An 18213-nucleotide genomic window follows, 5' to 3' on the forward strand; every position below is an offset into this window, starting at 1 on the left:
AACTTACAACCTACATGTGAAAGGATGGTTCCTGCTATCAAATCTGTAGGCCACGCAGAGCACTGGCTGGTTGATTCCTACAATGCAGCACAGCCAGTTTAGCTGGTATTGCAGAAGGTAATGCATACTTGTAAATACAAAACCTGCCACCTCCCATTAAACTCTTAGTTATTCACTGGGGGTTTGATCCTCCTCAGATTATTTTTTAAAAAAATTTTAATTCCAATCAGAGTTCCAAAAAAAGTTCAGATGTTAAAAGACAAAGCTAGATGACCCCACCACTGGAAAATTTACCTGATCTAATCAACACCTGAACGTCAAGAGAAAAAAGTTTTAATGAATCAGTAAAAATAATTGTATAGTTACCAAACAGGAGCTGTCTCATTGTGAGCATTTAAACACATCTTTATCCTTTGCCCCAGGAAAAGAATTAATTCTAATTATGCTCCACAAGAGATATATGATGAAACCTACTATTGGTCTTCTATATTCTTTCAGTAGAAAACAGTATAGCAAAAATAAACAAAACAACCCCCAGCCTTCTAATTTTCTAGTAAAAAAGTCACATTAGTTGCATACTGGTATGATAATAGAAAATTATTTTTCTAAAGTGGTGTGAAAATTCAACACATCTTAAAGTTTGAATCTCTTAAATGTATTTAAAATTTGTACAAATTTTTGCTCAGCCTTTCCACACACTGAAAAGGCAGTATTTATCCCATGCAGTGTAGCATTTGTGCTTGCTCTGTGTAGATTTGAAAATTATGGATTAAATTCTGCACCATGAAAAAAAATTACAGATCTAAAGTATGTTAAAATACACACATTACTTTTAAATGTTGTAGTGTTAAGTAAAGAGCACAACTTACTGTATCTAAGGCAATTATACTGTCTGGGTGTCAGATTAATCCTCAGTCTTAACAGCAGAAATAGAGATGTTGGTGGAGCACATAGACTAATGACAAGTCATGTTCCCTGTTATCTTGGTCAGAAAACGTGAAGTATAACAAAAATCAGGTCATTGTCCAGAGTTCAGTAATTTTCTGACTACGAGGCAGAGTAATACAGACTTTAAAAAATTACTTTGCAATCCAGGAAAAGAATGTTGAATATATTTTTAAGAAAGAACCCAGATTTCTTTTTCGTTGCTCTATAGCAATGTCGGTGTATTAATCCACTCACTTTAAGATACACTATACATCTTTTCATATTTCTAGGGATTGCTGTCCAAATGCAAGGCAAAAGAAAAAGCAAGGCTTTTTCTCTTCTTTTCTTTTCTTTTCTTTTCTTTTCTTTTCTTTTCTTTTCTTTTCTTTTCTTTTCTTTTCTTTTCTTTTCTTTTCTTTTCTTTTCTTTTCTTTTCTTTTTCTCTTTTCTTCTCTTTTCTCCTCTCTTCTTTTCTTTTCTTTTCTTTTCTTTTCTTTTCTTTTCTTTTCTTTTCTTTTCTTTTCTTTTCTTTTCTTTTCTTTTCTTTTCTTTTCTTTTCTTTTCTTTTCTTTTCTTTTTTTCTTTTACACTATTCCTGTACAGATCATATGTATTTTTTTCCCTTTAATAGCTTCTGAGAACTTCTAGTTCAGGAGATTTACCATTCTGTGACACTGCTAAACCTGAAACATCCATACCTTCAGGGAGAAATCAGGTAGTATTCAGGTGGTGATTTGAACTTGTCAACTGAACAATCTCAAATGATGGAGCTCTTTGCTTTTGCATTAAATACATGAGTAGAAGTGATGAGGGTGGGTGGAGGTCAGGAGAAAAAAAGGAAGGTAGGGGTAAAAGGAAGAAAATATGAATCTACCAGGTTCTTAGCTCAGTTTTCATTCTACCAGTACAAGCAATGTTAATCTAACAAGCTTTCTTTTTTAGATAAATAATGACGTATTTTGGATTTTCTTGTACTGATATTGGAAATATTGACATAGTTTTCCTTTGATTCAAACACAATTTATTTTAGTCACTCTTTATGAAACTGTTGCTCTTCTTTCCCTAAAACAAAGCCCAGACCTTCAGAAAGTAAAAAGCCAAATATTTTCCTTTGGAGGCAACATGTGGGAGGCGAGAAGCGGGAACAGTGAAGGGACCGGGGCATGGGAGTGACTTTGTGTAGAGGTCCCTTCTGTACCCTGCACATTGTTCAGCACTGCAAGAACAAAAAGTTAACCTGTTTCCTTCCTTGTCACAACAGTGACCTCATGGCCCAACAATGTATGTGCTGCATGGTGGTGCTCTGCCTCTCTGCTGGCTTCCTGCCTTTACGGAGAGAGTGATCAAGCACTGGAATGGGCTGCCCAGGGAAGTAGTGGATTCTCCATCCCTGGAGATATTTAAAAAGAGACTGGATGTGGCACTCAGTGCCATGGTCTGGGAACTGCAGCGGTAGTGGATCAAGGGTTGGACTTGATGATCTCTGAGGTCCCTTCCAACCCAGCCAATTCTATGATTCTATGATTCTATGATCTGGGTGCCAGTATGAGGAGCTGAGAAAACTACCTGTGTTTTCTCAGGAAAACAGGAGCATAAATACTGAAAACTGTGGCATATAAGGAACCATCAAGAGAGAGCATAAACTCTGAAGCCACTACTAAGAGAACAGAAGCAGCAACCAGTGGAAAAGAAGGGGGAGGGATAGGATGAAAGTTTAGATGGAGAGGGAACAATGGAAGAAGCCAGTGGAGAAGAGCATGCGGTTCTCCTAGGAAACAAAAAGCAAATGAAAACAGGGAAACAATGGAGGAAGGAGCACTGATTTTCCTGTCTGACATGCTTGACGGAAATGGGGGCCAAATCTCACGCTGGAGAGGATTAGTCAAGTCCCTCCTGTTACCTTAGCATCCCTTGTCATGGCTTAAATACATTCAGCTAGTTCAGATATCTGATTTCTGAGGCCTTTGTGTTGGATAGTGATAAGCTGATCAGCTTTAAGAACTGAGTAGTTTCAGATTTCTTGTATTATTACTCCAGCGTGAACAATCGCATTTCATAAGTCAAACCCATCCCGTTCAGGCACAAAAAAAGTGCTAACGTGATTGAGCAAGTTCCAAGAGAGGTCAGGAAAGGATACCACCTCAAGGAAGTTATTTTGCTGTTCAGAAAATGACTGCTCAATTATATTCCAGACTTAGGATTTCCCTTTATAATGTCCAGGCTATCTGAGCTTCTTCTGGCCAGAATACCCGCTGTAATTTGATTCTGAAGCATTTTGCAGACAAGTTGGTAACTCTCTACGTCTCTGATCTAATAACAGTTCAGATAGCAACTGCACCTTGCTGTTTCTAACCTCTTCACTGAGCAGAAAAAGTCCATTAGGGTTGGTATTGGCCTGGAGTAAGGAAACTTTTAGAGTCCAAAATGGCTAAATTAAGAATAAAATCAAATACAGAAACTGCAGCTTTGATGTGGAACAGGGAGAATGTGGTGACCAGTCATGAGTTTTCAGGGCAACACCTCATGCTGCTGGAGTTTTAAGAGACACTGTTCTTCAGTGATAGGTCAGATAGGTTAGGTAACCTTTTCAAATGAATGCTTATATTGTAAAATACACATTCACATCTTATGTATTTAAACATGTGTCTTTTGCTGACAGAGGCAGTAGCACAGGTCTTGTCTTTTAATTCTTGTCAAGACATCCTTGTCTTTTAATTCTCACTAGGACTGAGACAACACAAGCCCCACAGACACTCAGACTCTCCTGAAGAGGCAAACTGCCTGCCAAGCATTTGGGAATTCAGACAGTCTCCAAACCATCTCTTATATTTTCATCATTCCCATGAGTATGCACTTGGCTAATGGCAAAACTTGTGGTGCACTGGTCAATGGCCTCTCAACACTTGATGCCATGGATGGCTTGAAGCTTATGGTGATGCTACCAGCCCTTGGACATAGTTATTCAATTTTAATATGATATGACCTCTCTCCAGAGGACACATTTGTTTTGGTAAATGAGCACAATTTCTATTACTCCCTGTGGGGTAATTCTGCAAGGCTCCAGCTTAGATATTAATTTTATCTTATTTTTAAGTGATTTGCATGCCCAGTCAATACCCTACTATCTGTCCGCAGAGGACATTAATGTTTATTAGTAAACTTGATGATTCTGTCAGACAACTTGAGTTTTAAAATAGAGGCACATCACACTGTTGGCAGTATCAGTGTCAGGCAATGGAGCAGAATTTTGGCAAATTCATCACAGGTGTAAAATGACTAGGTTTAGAAGCAGATAATTAAAGAGAGAGCAGTGTTACTTCCTGGTTGTCAGCAACAACTCTGACATTCCCCAGCCTAATTAGTAGTTTTTGATTTATGCTGTTCATTCAAAAAGCATTTGTGAAGTCTAGAGCTTGTGAACTTACCTGCACATCAGTTGCCTCAAACAGACCCAGGACAGCCAGCCAAGAAATAACACGTGCTGCCTCAGATGTACCCTGTGTATCAGTCTCCTTCCATTCACTCACATGAGAAATATTGTCTGCCTAGATGGCATCTGCACTGCCTCATTCATGGGCTCCAATATAAATGTGCCAGTTTGGACAAACTAGCTGAATACTGCTGTAGGTTGGAGCCTTCATGTAAATGATCCTATGCCTACAAATTAAATGTAACACTAAGTAGCATCAACTGAAACATCAGTCACATATTTTTACTTAACTAAAAAGTCAGCAAAGTCTCTTAAGAAAAAAAAATTTAAAAAGCTTTTAAAAAATTATATTAGATATAACTTAAAAATCAAAAAATATATAATAAACTTCTCTGTTGTCTAGACAGCTCATTACTGAATGCAATACCCTCACACCTTTAAGATTACCTCTGTCACTGCTCCCCTAGAAATAAACTGCTTGATGCTGCCTCTCACACACAGGCTCCTTCACATGCAAGTATAGAAATCAGAAATGCTGTACCTTGTCCATAATAGTTGCTGGTTGTTAGGTAGCATCACCCAGATGTCAGCAGAGCACACTTCAGCTCTCTCAGTCTCTGAGAGGAGGAGGCTTTCCTTAAGCCACCTGCAGCTCTCTTCTCCATGGAAACCAATGCATGGTACCCAGACAGCCTGATATTATGTGTTCAGTGCTGATTCTCACTAGGGGAGGCAGCTATTGCATGACAATCTCTAGAGAGATGTTTCATCAGTCCTGTCCTGAAGAGACCACTGTCAAAAGCTAAAGGGGATTACAAACCTCTGCCCTGGCATGGGACTTACCCACCCATCTGTTACTGAGATGGAAATCCCATTGATACCAGTTGGAGATACTCAATATTCATGCATCTTCTAAAGTCAGACCATTTCTGTAGGTGCTTGGATCTGGAGTAGCATTTTAGACAACCACTTTTGAAAGACAGAGGCCAAGTGTTACTATTAATTTTAATCCAGGAAAGACTGTAGTGGAAAATGAGGAATGGGATGCATTTGCAATTATGTATTTGCAGCAACACATACCTTTGTGTGTAGCAGTAGATTAGTTTTTAACTATCTGGACCCCAAGTGGCTTTTGCTCCTAATGGCATTAAAAGCCTGTTTCCTGAGGAAGTCCATAAAGCAAACATCAGACCCACAGAAACAACTAAAGTGGGAGAGACCCTCTGAACTCCATGAAATATTTACACCCAGCTTTAGGAGCCCTGGGATAAAGAAAAGTACTTTCAGGCCTAGACAGAAAACCTAATGGATATAAAGGTCCTTGTTTGTTTTCATAAACCTAGCTATCATATGAGATATGAGGTCATCCAGTCTGCCTCCTTCTTTTCCAGGAGAGCAGTCCCAGTGATATGTTTTATAATACCTGGCTTACCTTAGCTCTGCCTGACTCGGACAGCAGAAGCCAAACCCACTTCTTGGGAATCTTCTAGATTTTTCTAAATATTTCACTTGGCTGAATTTTCCCTAATATTCCACCCAGAACAATTCAATGCAGTATGTATAAAGCCACTTCAATATCATCTGTTACTCTGTTGATTTCATATTTATCCCCTTTGACAACCCTAAATAATACTTCAGCCAGTGGTGATATCCCTCTAGTATCTGTCTACAGTCACTCTGCTCATCCTTCAGACACACTATAGCTGTGATCTCCTGTGACTGAGAGTTCATGAGCAAATTCTTTCAAGTGTTTTGATGTATCTGTTCCTTCTTCTGTGTACTCAAGGCACATTAATATTACACTTGAAGAAAAGAGCAAGTAAGGAGGCAAAAGCTGTGAAAAGACAAAAATGCCTTTCTTCATGCTAACCCAGCTACACAGGCACAGAAAGATCCATTCTAAATATCTGGCCCACATACACAAGCTTTATCTCTAAGATTTATGATAAGATTTAAAAAAAAAATTTTTGTGAAAACCTTTGAGTTTCCTTTGTTGTTTGGACACTTTAGAGAAATGATGCTGCCCTTAGAAGACGTTAAAGAGGAAGAGTTTATGCTCTCACACACATCTCAGTATCAAGATGATGAATAGAGAACATCCCCTTGAAGGATTTTGTTTTCAGGATCTGTGCCCAAGGGACTGTACAAGAACTGTTACAATCAAACAGTTACAGAGAAGGGATCAGATTCCCATAGCACTTGTTTTCTTTGCATATTATCCTTTGTGCTGGAGGAGAAAGAAAAAACATGCAGAACAGTCTTTCCCTCATCAAAGCAGACCTTCAGATTTGTGAAGTTTTTCCAAAACATATAGGCTTTGTTGATTGTTATTTTTTCAAACAATCCTAAAATGACCTTCAAAGTGGTGGAGGAATATGTACACAGGTGCTTTAAGATTTAGAAATATTTACAGTTTAAGAAATATCTTTGATTTTTAAATTTATTTTTTCTTTCTGACCAAATTAAGATTTTGTTTTCAACATTTGAAGCCTGACACTTAAAGCAGAACAGTGAAGACAGTAACTTACCACATTTGTTAACTATGTCATCAACAGGTGCATTAAAGCAGCTTCCTGAAATACAGAGGTACAAGTCCTACCACAGCCAGACTAAGCTGTTCTCTGCACCAAGTTCTCCTGGGGTAAATTCCCATTCTAAAAGCAGCTTACCCTCATGACACTATTCACTAGGTGATCATTATTCTAATTTTACTCTTGAGGAAATGCAGGAATGTAAGACACAGTGTTTGCCGAAAACTGTTGAGTATCTCAGGTGCATTTCACTGACCTATGTGAATTCAGGGCATTGCTTTAATAAATAAACTCTTTCCATATCAGAAGCAGCTTTTTTCAATGTATTCTATATGCAGAGCACATAGATATACATACACTTTTACACACTGGTACTTTTCCCAGAATGCAACTCTGCTTCACTGCTTTTGGTTGTTTTGTTATTTTTTCACTCTACCATTACAAAATATGGGTGTATGAAAGTAAACTTCTGCAGGACTTCTGGTATTTAGAGGCTGTAGAAATAGCTGCACTCACTGTAGGATATGTATGGGCTATACGTATACAGGATACACGCAACTGGGTCAGCCTGTTTACAGAATAATTTGTGATTATCAACTCAGCAGCTATGACTATATTATGGCAGAGTATAATTAAAGACAGGCATAGTTGAAGCGTTATAAAATAAGGAAGCAGTGGCACTTAAAGTTGTTTGGGATTGAGAAGAGGCAAGGGTTTTGACTCTCAGTTAGTCCCTCAGAGATCAGCTAACCAGATTTATTCCGATCAAGAATTAAAACACCCATCTAAACATCTCCCAAGACAGTCAGCTCGTGTCCTCAGGAAAACAAAACACACAAGAGTTTGAATGGTGATAGGAACTGATGTGAGGGGAAAGCACAAAATAAAATTATATTTGAACAGGATTGTGTAGTGAAATGAGGCAACCAGGTGCCACTAATTACCAGGGAGTGAGCATGAGCTTGTGTTAAGCCCACCTGTGCCTGATTAGGGCGGGCCCCCACTGCGCATGAGCAGGACCAGGGGGCCAATAAAAGGTGAGTCCTGAAGCACAGGCTCAGCTCAGTCCTGAGCACGCCTGCAGAGAGGTCAGTTGTTTCTCTCAGCACTGCACTACCTTCATTGCGCCATCAGTGCTCATCGCCCTTAGGGTGAGGCTTGAGTGGTGCAGCCAGCTGGCACGTAACGACACAACCTGAGCAATGCTGAAGGCCGCGGGTTCAAGACTCCTCAAAGCCTCACCCTGACAGCGAGGGTGAGGCTTAAGTGGTGCAGCCGGCTAGCGCACAGTATTGCAATGCCGAGGCCTCGGGTTCGAGACTCCTCAGAGCCTCACCCTAAGGGCGATGAGCGCTGGTGGCGCAATGAAGGTAGTGCGGTGCTGAGAGAAACAACTGACCTCTCTGCAGGCGTGCTCAGGACTGAGCTGAGCCTGTGCTTCAGGACTCACCTTTTATTGGCCCCCTAATCCTGCTCATGCACAGTTGGGACCCGCCCTAACCAGGCACAGGTGGGCTTGACACAAGCTCATGCCCACTACCTGGCAATTAGTGGCACCTGGTTGCCTCATTTCACTACAGGATTGTACATTAGATAGACCACTATACTCATGCTGCAAAAAGCATTTGTAGCCATCCTTATCTCTCAGAGCATGGCTGAACCTCTCCTTCTCCTCCTAAATGCACATACTGCATGGATACTGGCATGTTGTTTCAGGAAGGACTTCCAGTTTGTCTAGACTGTGACTCAAAAACATGGAGCTCTTCAGGCAACGTCTATTCCCAAATGACAGAATTCCTAAATGACAGAGCACAGGTTAGAGGAGGTAGGAAAGCATGTATTTTTGTCCCAGCTATGGAGTAGAGAAAGGTGTTTTCTGGAATAAAATAGTGACAGTAGCTACCACCAAGCAATGGATTATCCCAGTACTAGGATAAACTCCAATAAAATGTCTGAATTATTCTTTTATGGTTAAATCTCAGGGAAGGGGAAACAGCCATTTTTGAGAAGACTTATTTCTAGCAAATGAGTACTACAGAAAAATAAATCATTAAAAAAATCTGGCAGGAGAACCTCTCTTGTACTGCTCTTCTAAAAGGTTGTAATTTTTCCCTCCATCCACTTTGTTTCTGTAAACACTTTGAAGAAGGAAATCAACAATTTAGTCCATTTGTTCTACATCATATTACTTCACAGGTACTTGCATCAATTTCTCTTCCTTTTTGGATATACTGGAGGAAGTATCTTCCCCAAGTATTTCATGAGGTAATGCTTTGATTTCAGAGCAGGTTTTGCTCTGGTAGGTTACGGGCACAGGGGATCATTATAGATGATTAACTAAACAAGCCTTTCACTTTCCTGTTCATGACAGGAACATCTTAAAACCCATAAATAGCTAAGTGGCTTGGAGCAGACAAGTAAGAACAAATCCAATCCCCAAGCCTAATTAACAATTATTACACTGCTGAGTCTGTATCTGTGTGTAGCAAGGTGGCATGCTAAAGCATTCACTGTAGGGGTCCTTTGATGCTCAGCCTTACGTAGGCTCAGTGTGGTTTCAGAAGTATAAACCATGGCCAGTTGTGCTGTATAACTATTTTATATATCATTTTATGTATACTCATAAGCCGCTCTCCTTACACACTTGCAGTTTAAGGCCATGCAGTTACTTTACTGGAGCACTGGAGCAGGGCCATCATTCATTTTTTGATGCATGCACGCTGTCTTGCATGCTTATGCTGTCAAAGTTTTAACTGCTTCACAGTATACTGTTGATTTTTCCTTTTAAGTTGCAAGAAGAAGACATTTATACATATTTTAGAAGACATCAAGTTCCCACTAACAAAGCTGTTGTAACTAGTGTCCATGGCTGCAGTAGTAATTTTAGTAGTTGTAGTTTTAACTGGTCTTTCTTTCCACTAAAGCAACAGATCAACTCTACCTATTCACAGCCAGAGATGCAGCATCAGGCAGCACCAGCCTTCCTTCTTGAGCAATTCCCTCTCCTACCCAGTACCTGGCTCCATGCTGCTCTCTTTCCAAAAAAAAAGTAATTCAAAGGAACCAGACAGCTTCCTCTCAGCATCTGTCTCAGGATCCTCATACTACTCAGGGGGCCCACCACAACCTGCACCAGATAGGTCACGACACACAGACAGCAAACACAACACTAAAAAACCACATTAGAGTTGAGCAGAAGTTCTAAGTTAGAGAAGGATTTTAAAGTAGAGTAAGAGAGAAGCTTACCCACTATAGTATAGAGCAGGTATGAATTTTCCTAACCTCTATAGCATTTTGTTGCTATAGCACTTCTCTCACAACACTGCAGCTCTCCTAAAATCAGCCTTCTAAAGCTCAGAAAATGAGGTAACACCCGGTAAGGATACTGAGCAAAAACTACACAGCTCATCAGAAACACCTTCAGTACAGTCTTTAATAACCTTGGCAAAGTACAGTTGTTTAGTTGTTGTAAATACACGTAGATCCACCAGTTTCAGTGATCACACTTAAATTTGAACCTGCTTGGTTTAGAAATGTTAGCACCCTAGTGCTGCTCCTGACTTCAAGATGTCTTTGTATGCAAAATCAAGTGTACCACAAGCTAACTGTGCAAATAATTTCTGCTCCAGTCACTACATTTTTAATAGCTTTCCTTTACTACCTCAAGGATGTTCCTTTAAGCTTACATGGTCTGGAAGTTAAAAAGATGCTGTTTCAGGTGGCACACAGGCAAGATACAAATGTGGCTTGGCAGAGCAGCACAGCTGCATTCTCCATCTTCTATTTTGGGATGGGGACTGACTGCTAAGAATGGCAGATGTATGCAGACATTAGTATTAGCAACACTGGAGGAACCTAACAATAAAACCACAAACTGATTACCAGTAAAGCTGGTTGCCACCTTATGAAGTACTTTCAATACAGCAAACATATAGATTGTATTTTAATTCATGAAGAGCCTCAATCCAGAAAAATTTGAGCCTTCATTTCAGTCTCGTCAGTTGCAGTATCTAAATATTTAGGGTATAACAAGTGTGCTGTTGCAGGCAATGGACCAGAAAGTACTGCCCAATACAAAATGCAAACGAAAAGTTTCCAACAGCAACTTCAAAAAACCACAAAACACTAAAGCTGCCTGAAGTGAAACTCATTATAGGCATGATAAGCAGCAGTAAAAGCAGGAAACCTAGGTTTTTTTGTGCCCATAAGCAAAGCACTGCTGATCTTCATCCAAGAAAGTAAAACAGCCAGTGAAAAGCAATTTTCTAGATCCAGAAAAACTGAAACAGCCACAGGTGTTTGCAAGAAAAACACTGAGCACTGTTTTTTCTTTTTAGTATTGTTTTTAATACTTGAGGAAGAGAGGGCTCTAACAAACTTAGATGGTACAATGTACAGTATATTTAAACCACACAAATTAAAAACCAATAAAATCACAAAGACCCACCAAGTGAACTCCCAGAGTGGACTCCAGTATTTCACAGTGTGTTTCTTGTGCCCCACAGGCAGCTCACATGCCAAGCCCTCTCCAGCTGGGAACAGAAAGTCTGGCATAGAGCTGCTCTCCAGCATTTCCAGTAGTTTGTTGTATAGTCCAAATGGGATTATTTCTTCTTGAGCGCTCTCTTTCCTTCCCCCTTCTTTGGCTTTTCCTTCCCACGGAGCTTTTTCAGTCGTCTCATCTCCTCCTTAAAGTCCTGATGCTCATCCCTAGATGGGGAAGGAAAGAGAATAGCTTACACAATTTCTTGGAATACCCAGATGTGAAAGGATTTTTGAACAGGATGATGATGAAAAAAAAACATCTCAAAATGGTTTGTAACAATGAAGCCCATACTGAAACTCATTGCAATGTATTCAGTGTTATTGTTAGCTGTAATTTCAGATGGAAGAGTGTGAAAGATTACCTCTGATACATTCTGAAACAAGGTTGCCCTTTTCAGCAACAACTGGTGTGTGCATATGTACATTATTTCCACTGAGTTTATCAATCCACTGTATTTAAGTGTGCAGTAAAATATAAAAATCAGCAAGAAACAAGAATGAGAATTTCCCCCTTCTCATCCAGCTCAGCAGTCTAGCAATAGCACATTGTGTTTCTGGGCTATAAACTAAGATCAGGTCATTAGTTTCTATGAAAACAGGTGCATGCTGAGCAGTAATTACAGTACATGACACTGCTCTCAGGTGACTTCAGGAATGAGTTATGAAGAAACCAGATACTAGTAGAATCCTAACAGGAGAAGAAGCCAGGAATGACAATAAAGGGGCTAGCAGAGTTAATGAATCCTCAATAACATTATGATAGATTCTATTTAATCTCTGTCACTGTATTTCAGTCTAAATGTATTTTTCAAGTCACAGCTACACCCTACATGGCTTCAGATTGCTGCACTGCTATTTTTTAACACAACTTAAGAAAAAAAAAAAGCTTGTGAGTTATCATCGGGCCCTATTAGTCTATGACTTCATTACTTCTGACCAGCAATCCTCATTCTTTACAAGCTCTCTGTATACAGAGCAGCTAAAGAAGGAACCCAAGATTAGGAGAGGAAGGAGAAAAGAATATTATTATGCCATTGAGGCTTTGTGTGTGCACACCCACCTAAATCAAGAGCATCCTGGATGCAATGCTTAATGGCTAGTATTGCAATGCCAGCAATAGAAATTAATCTGGGTTTACTTTACAGGGTTAACAGCCTCAGTTTTAAGGGATTTCTTCAGTGCTACCTGGACTGGAATCAAAGAACTGCATTTGATTCCTGCTGATGTTCTTCAGCAGTACAATTTTTCCTCCTTGAGACTATGGAAATTCATTTAGAAACCAGATAACTGGATTGGATGAAGTTGGAATTAAAAAGACTATTTAAACCAAATTTGAATTTAATTTGACTTAATTTATTTTAATGGATAAAAAGTCCTTCCAGCCTAACACAAACTTCCCTTCTCTTAAATTTCACTTATTAGCTGTTGAGCCATTGAGGAATAGAGAGTAAGACTGTTTTAGTGCAATTTTTCTGTTAAGGTAACACCACCTTTTTGTACCACACTCATGTTCCCTATTAAGAACTACAGACCCACCTCTTGTCTGAGAGCACTCTCTTCCCCACAAAGCCAAAGCAAGAACTATTTCTTATAAAAGGGCTCCCCATAACTATACCTAAATTCTTTCCCACAAAAGATTGTAATTATGGCAAAAGTATTGAGACAGCAGTCGCTTATTTTACCCTCCTTGTCCTCAGTGCAAGGACCAAATGGATGTTTCCATATGTACCATATTCTGAATTAAACCCTCTTCTAGTTTTGTCTTTTTCTGGAGGGAAAGTCTACCACTTTCCCACCTCCAGTCTTGCCTTCACCCTGTAAGCACTGCAGGTTACCTGTAGAGACCAAAGAAACGGAGTCTCTTCATGAGGCCATAGTAGGTGTTGTGAGGAGGATACCAGTCGTAGACCTCCTTCTGCTTTGCCAAAGGTTGCTCACTGAATAACTTCACTACTTTCATAGATTTTGAGTCAGTTGGCCTGACAAGTTCTCCAAATATCTGAGCACTCAGCCGGGCCATTTTAAGGGCATAACTGGAAACATTGGACATCTCCCCAGGAAGAGTGGGCACGCATAGACAGATGGACCTTCCTGAAAAAGGAAATAAAGAAGAACCTCAGTCCTAAGATGACAACAGGATCACAAGCTATCCCAGAATTAAGGCAAACAAAGCAATTCACCATACACTGATCATATACTTGAAGTCCTGCATTCCTTGCATGAAATGAGTCTTTCTAAGTAACCCTGCAAACAAAGAATGTCTGGTCTAATTCAGGTACAATTACCAGCCCAACTAGGTCACTACAGGCAGCAATACAGACTATAAAAGTAACTACACTGAACCACAGTGTGCCACAGCTCCTTTATTAGAAGATCCTGCTCAGCTTGCTGAAGGCTACCTTCACCTTCCAGTCACAGGAGTAATTGCAGTGCAAACTCTGCCAAAAATGGTGCCCACTGTGATGACTCCAATTCCTATGCAAGCACAAGGTAAGACACCACTTAACCATGTTGAGAAGGCAACACGGAGGCTTTTCTCATTAATCTTTCTCACCCTATTTCAAACACTGCATGAAAATTGTTATCATCTAGCAAAATGGTCTATCAACTGTAAAAAATAAAATAAATCCTGCTTCTATATATGAATCAGGCAGATCTATCCCATCTCAACTCCCCTTAATAATTTCCATCAGCTTTTTCTCCATTCTTTTCAGTCTCTCTTGGTATCTATTCTTTATGAGAGGAAAAAAAACATTTCCTCACGCTTGATTCCTTTTTCCCCAAGAAAATCCGAGAGGAAAAAAAACATTTCCTCATGCTTGATTCTTTTTTCCCCAAGAAAATCCTACATCACCAGCTTCCCATTCTTTCAGCCATCTTCCACGTAATGACATCCACCTCTGCAACAAAAATGCTTTAAGAAAGCCACTATTATTAGGCCATGAGAGACAATATCTATACTCTCTTAAAGGTTTGTGGAGATGGGTTTTCTCTCAGCTTTCCTACCGCTCTCCATTTTTTCTCTTCTTTGTATGTTTACTCATTCTTTGCAGAATGGGATGTAATAGAGAAGAAGATGAATCCCATAATCCTGTATTTGAGGCCAATTGTTGCATGTACTGTGCCTTTCACTGTGCCTGAATAAGTGGTAAGTGTCCAGCTAAGTTAAGCAGGGTTCATTCTAGTGCACTACACTTACATTAAAAGTTTAAAATCCTTGTTTTAAGAAGTATTGCACAGCTGATTCCAGAAGATGAGCATGAAAAATTTAAGAACATGAAGCAGGTTCAAGAGTAATCAGCAGTACAGGGCCAAGTCCATTTTAGTATAATAACAGGGACTTTGTTGTTTAGTAACACAAATCTGAAGTATTCATAACCTCACATACTTTTGCCCACTGGAGGACCTGATGTACAACTGGCTATAGTTTTATTTGCTCCTGTTATTAAAGCACTAGAAAGGAAGTAGGAAAAAACCAAGTCAAGCACAAAAATAATTCAAGCAATCTGAGTGAAAGAGAAAAATGGGAAAAGTAACAAAAGGGAAGGCAAAGTGTCAGAGACCTCAAGTTAAGGCAGAAGGTCAAGTGTGAGAAGATAGAAGCTCTTAAATTATTACTGCAGGGCAGCACTTCAACTTAAGTATCTATTACAGGGGGCATAATTACTAAGTCTTGCTTAATCATCTGTTTCAGACCAGCCTGTCCCAATCCCTATAAAGCAATAAATTGTGCCAAAACTGATCATCACATTATTGCTCTGAAACGATGACCAGACTTAAGACTTGCTTCATCTCTTCCAATTGCAGCCTTAAAATGAAAATACCTTTATTTCCTCAACAATTTATATCAGTGGTCTGAGGAACCTGCTTTTCACTTCAGAATTGCTAAAGAAAAAAGTCCAAGCCAAGGCTGGAGACCTCTGCTAATCCTTGCCAGACTAAGAACATGTAAGAACTAAGAAAGCTAAAGGCTCCAAATTCCCACTTGCCAGACCTATCCAAAGCCAGTTTTAGGGCAACCTCTGATTCTGTGCAACACTACTAGAACAGCAGTGGTATTTTCAGCACCAACTACTGGTAATTAACAGACTCAATCCAAAAGCAAAGCCACCATACAGTGCTGCATCATCACCTGCTGGCCACCCCTTACTGCTACTCAAAGCTTTCCTTTCCCGTCTTGTGTTTGTTGGGTTGTTTGGGGTTTTTTTGTGTTGTTTTTGGTGTTTTTTCATTTTTCCCTTCCTAATCCGGTAATTTGTCTCAGACTTAGCATATGCCACGACAACTTTGCGTATCCGGAATTCCTTTTCGTTTCTCTACGACATCACGACGAAGTAAAATCTGTCCCGGGGCATCACTCAAAGCACCCAAGCACTCCCCGTCCCCTGCAGTTCCGCGGCCCCGCTTCTCTCCAGGAGGACACAGCTGGAAACCCACACAGGGACTACAGCCACACACTGGGGTAACCGCGCCAGCGGCTCCCCGACCGGCACCCTGGCCCGGGGGACCCCAGAGGCGCCGCAGACTCGGCCGAACCCCGCAGACTCGGCCGAACCCCGCAGCCCACATCCCCCCTTTGTACGCACAACCCCAGGTCCTGATGCCCGCACGAAGGCGGCGAGAGCTTGCAGCTTCCCTCCGGAACGTAGCTCATCCCTCCGCCCAACGCGACCCCCGGACTCCCGCCCCAACCCCTGCGGTGCCCCAGAGCTGACCGGCGGTCGGAGGGCGACGGCGACGGCGGTAGCGCCTGCGCGGGAACGGCCCCGCCCAGAAGTCGCAGCGGGTGACGCCAGGAGCTGAGGGGCGGTCGTTTGGGCAGCGGTAGTGGGGCAGCGGCTGTGGCACTGCCAGGCACAGCTTGCCTGAGCGAAGCTTTCTCCTTCCTTCCCCTCCCCCCACTAAGTGGCATTGTGTCGGGGTGCTGAGAGGCGATTCAGGTCCCCTGCCCGCGCCTCGTGGTCACTTGACCGAAACCTGAAGCGGTGTCGGGGACAAGGCGGGTGGCTCTGAGGTGTGAGGCTGCGCGCCGAGCCTCCTAATGCTGCCTTATCGGCTTCTCCCGAGGCCACTTCACATGGGCCTTCCTGGCTCTCTGTTTATGCTAGTTTTTAATCAATGCCAGGAGGTGCTAAATCGGGCTCTGTGCAAACATCCGATTTAATTACGGTTACTGGATTACATTTTAAAGGCAAACGTAATGCCATCAAAGAATGAAATCGGGTTTATCTGGCTGGATGTCTTCTTTGGAAGAGTGTGTATTAAACAGCATTAAAGAGCAATGTTACTCCTTGGATTAATTTTCTGTTGCCTTTCCCATGCTTCCCAGAGGCTGATAAGCCTTGTGGCCTATGCACCCCAGTCACCTCTCTTACCCTTTTAGAACATGGACGTGATCTGTAGATCCTCTCATATTCCAAGATTCATTAACATTCAGTTTTGTTTCGCCAGTTCTTCAGGGATTGAAATGCAGAAGTTTTTCAGATACCCTGTTTTAAAAATGTTTACTAGGTGTTTACCATCATTACCGAGACTGAGAAGTAGTGTTGGTTTTTGTTCTCCCGTTTTTTGTTTTTTTTTTTTTTAAATAAAGTACCTCTTAATCTTTCTAAGGATGGAATAACATTCTGTCACTTTTATTCTTGTCATGGTTTAACACTTGCCCGGCAATTAAACCGGATAACAGATGCTCTCTGTTAATATCTCTCCTCCTTGACAGAGAAAGGAGAGAGAATAAGGGAGAGAGACTTATGGGTTGGAAACTAAACTACACAACTTTAATGAAACAGTAATGATAAATAGGAAAAATTACCAAATATATACAAATATACAGGAAAATGGAAACCACATTCCTCCCCCTTTCCCCCAATAACTCTCACGTCACCACCGAGGCTGCAGGGCAGCCCTGGGAAAGTCCAGGCTGGACTCCTGGAGTCGGCAGCAGTCGGGAACTGGAGGCAGGAACACACAGATATGGGCTGGCACGGATCAGGACCACAGGCAAACGAACGGACGGGATCCTTCCAGGATGCCGGGTGAAGGAAGGGAAGCAGGAGATCAGGAAATCCGGAAATCTGAAATCTGGCTTGGCCCTCCTGATGCCTCAAATTTATACTGAGTGTGACATATATGCGATGGAATCCTCTGTTTGGTCAATTCTGGCATCTATCTTGTCTGTTCCTCCCCAAAGACGGGCTGCAGGGGGGACCTCTTTATTCCTTCTGGAGGGTAAAAGTTTTCCTCAGAGCTGAGCAGTGTCCTTGGCTCTGCACACCAGTCTCTAGCAGTAACTATAAACATCAAGTGTTATCAGTCCTAGAAGCAGACACTGTCTGAGAAGCTTGCTGTTAATTTCAGCAAGTGCAACTACTTACAAGAAACTTAGCTAAAAGCAAAAGTACAAAACAGAAAATCACCTTTATCCTGGCCCAAACCAGGACAATTCTATTTGACCCTCTCTAAATACTTGTACACCTTGTCAGTATTGCACTCCCTGCTATACTGTCTGTGATAGGATCGCTCATGCATTTTCTACAGTCTTCTTTTTTTGTATACCCCAGAACCCTTTTCCTATATTTTTGCCTTTCCACATTATTATGTACTGTTTTTATCTTCTGAGTGTTTCCTTCATCCTGTTGCTGAGCCAAAATTGTCTCTCAGCCAAAATTGTCAATTTTGTTAATTATGCAATCATCTAGACTACAGAGTAAGATCATGAGACTTCTCATTTACATTTTTGTCTGTATTTTTGATCCATATTTTTCTCAATTTTGTCTTGAT

General features: G+C 41.0%; 1 protein-coding gene across 3 annotated transcripts; it reads right to left on the reverse strand.

The window, feature by feature from the left end:
• Nucleotides 1–11211: 11211 nt before the first annotated feature.
• On the reverse strand, nt 11212–16199 carry MRPS33 (mitochondrial ribosomal protein S33). 3 transcript variants are annotated; one of them, XM_008494942.2, is made up of 3 exons: nt 16149–16199; nt 13269–13524; nt 11212–11598 (listed from the first exon to the last, which is right to left on the reverse strand). In XM_008494942.2, exons 2-3 carry the CDS (start codon nt 13481–13483, stop codon nt 11493–11495), a joined length of 321 nt encoding a protein of 106 aa, XP_008493164.1. In that variant the 5' UTR covers nt 13484–13524; nt 16149–16199; the 3' UTR covers nt 11212–11492. The 3 variants fall into 3 exon arrangements, with proteins under 3 accessions (XP_008493164.1, XP_030308264.1, XP_030308269.1); XM_030452404.1 differs by lacking the exon at nt 16149–16199 and adding an exon at nt 16020–16038; XM_030452409.1 differs by lacking the exon at nt 16149–16199 and adding an exon at nt 13770–13788.
• Between the last annotated feature and the right edge of the window lie 2014 nt (nt 16200–18213).

The sequence above is a fragment of the Calypte anna genome, chromosome 1 (genome assembly GCF_003957555.1).
Source record: "Calypte anna isolate BGI_N300 chromosome 1, bCalAnn1_v1.p, whole genome shotgun sequence".
Taxonomy (NCBI): Eukaryota; Metazoa; Chordata; class Aves; order Apodiformes; family Trochilidae; genus Calypte; species Calypte anna.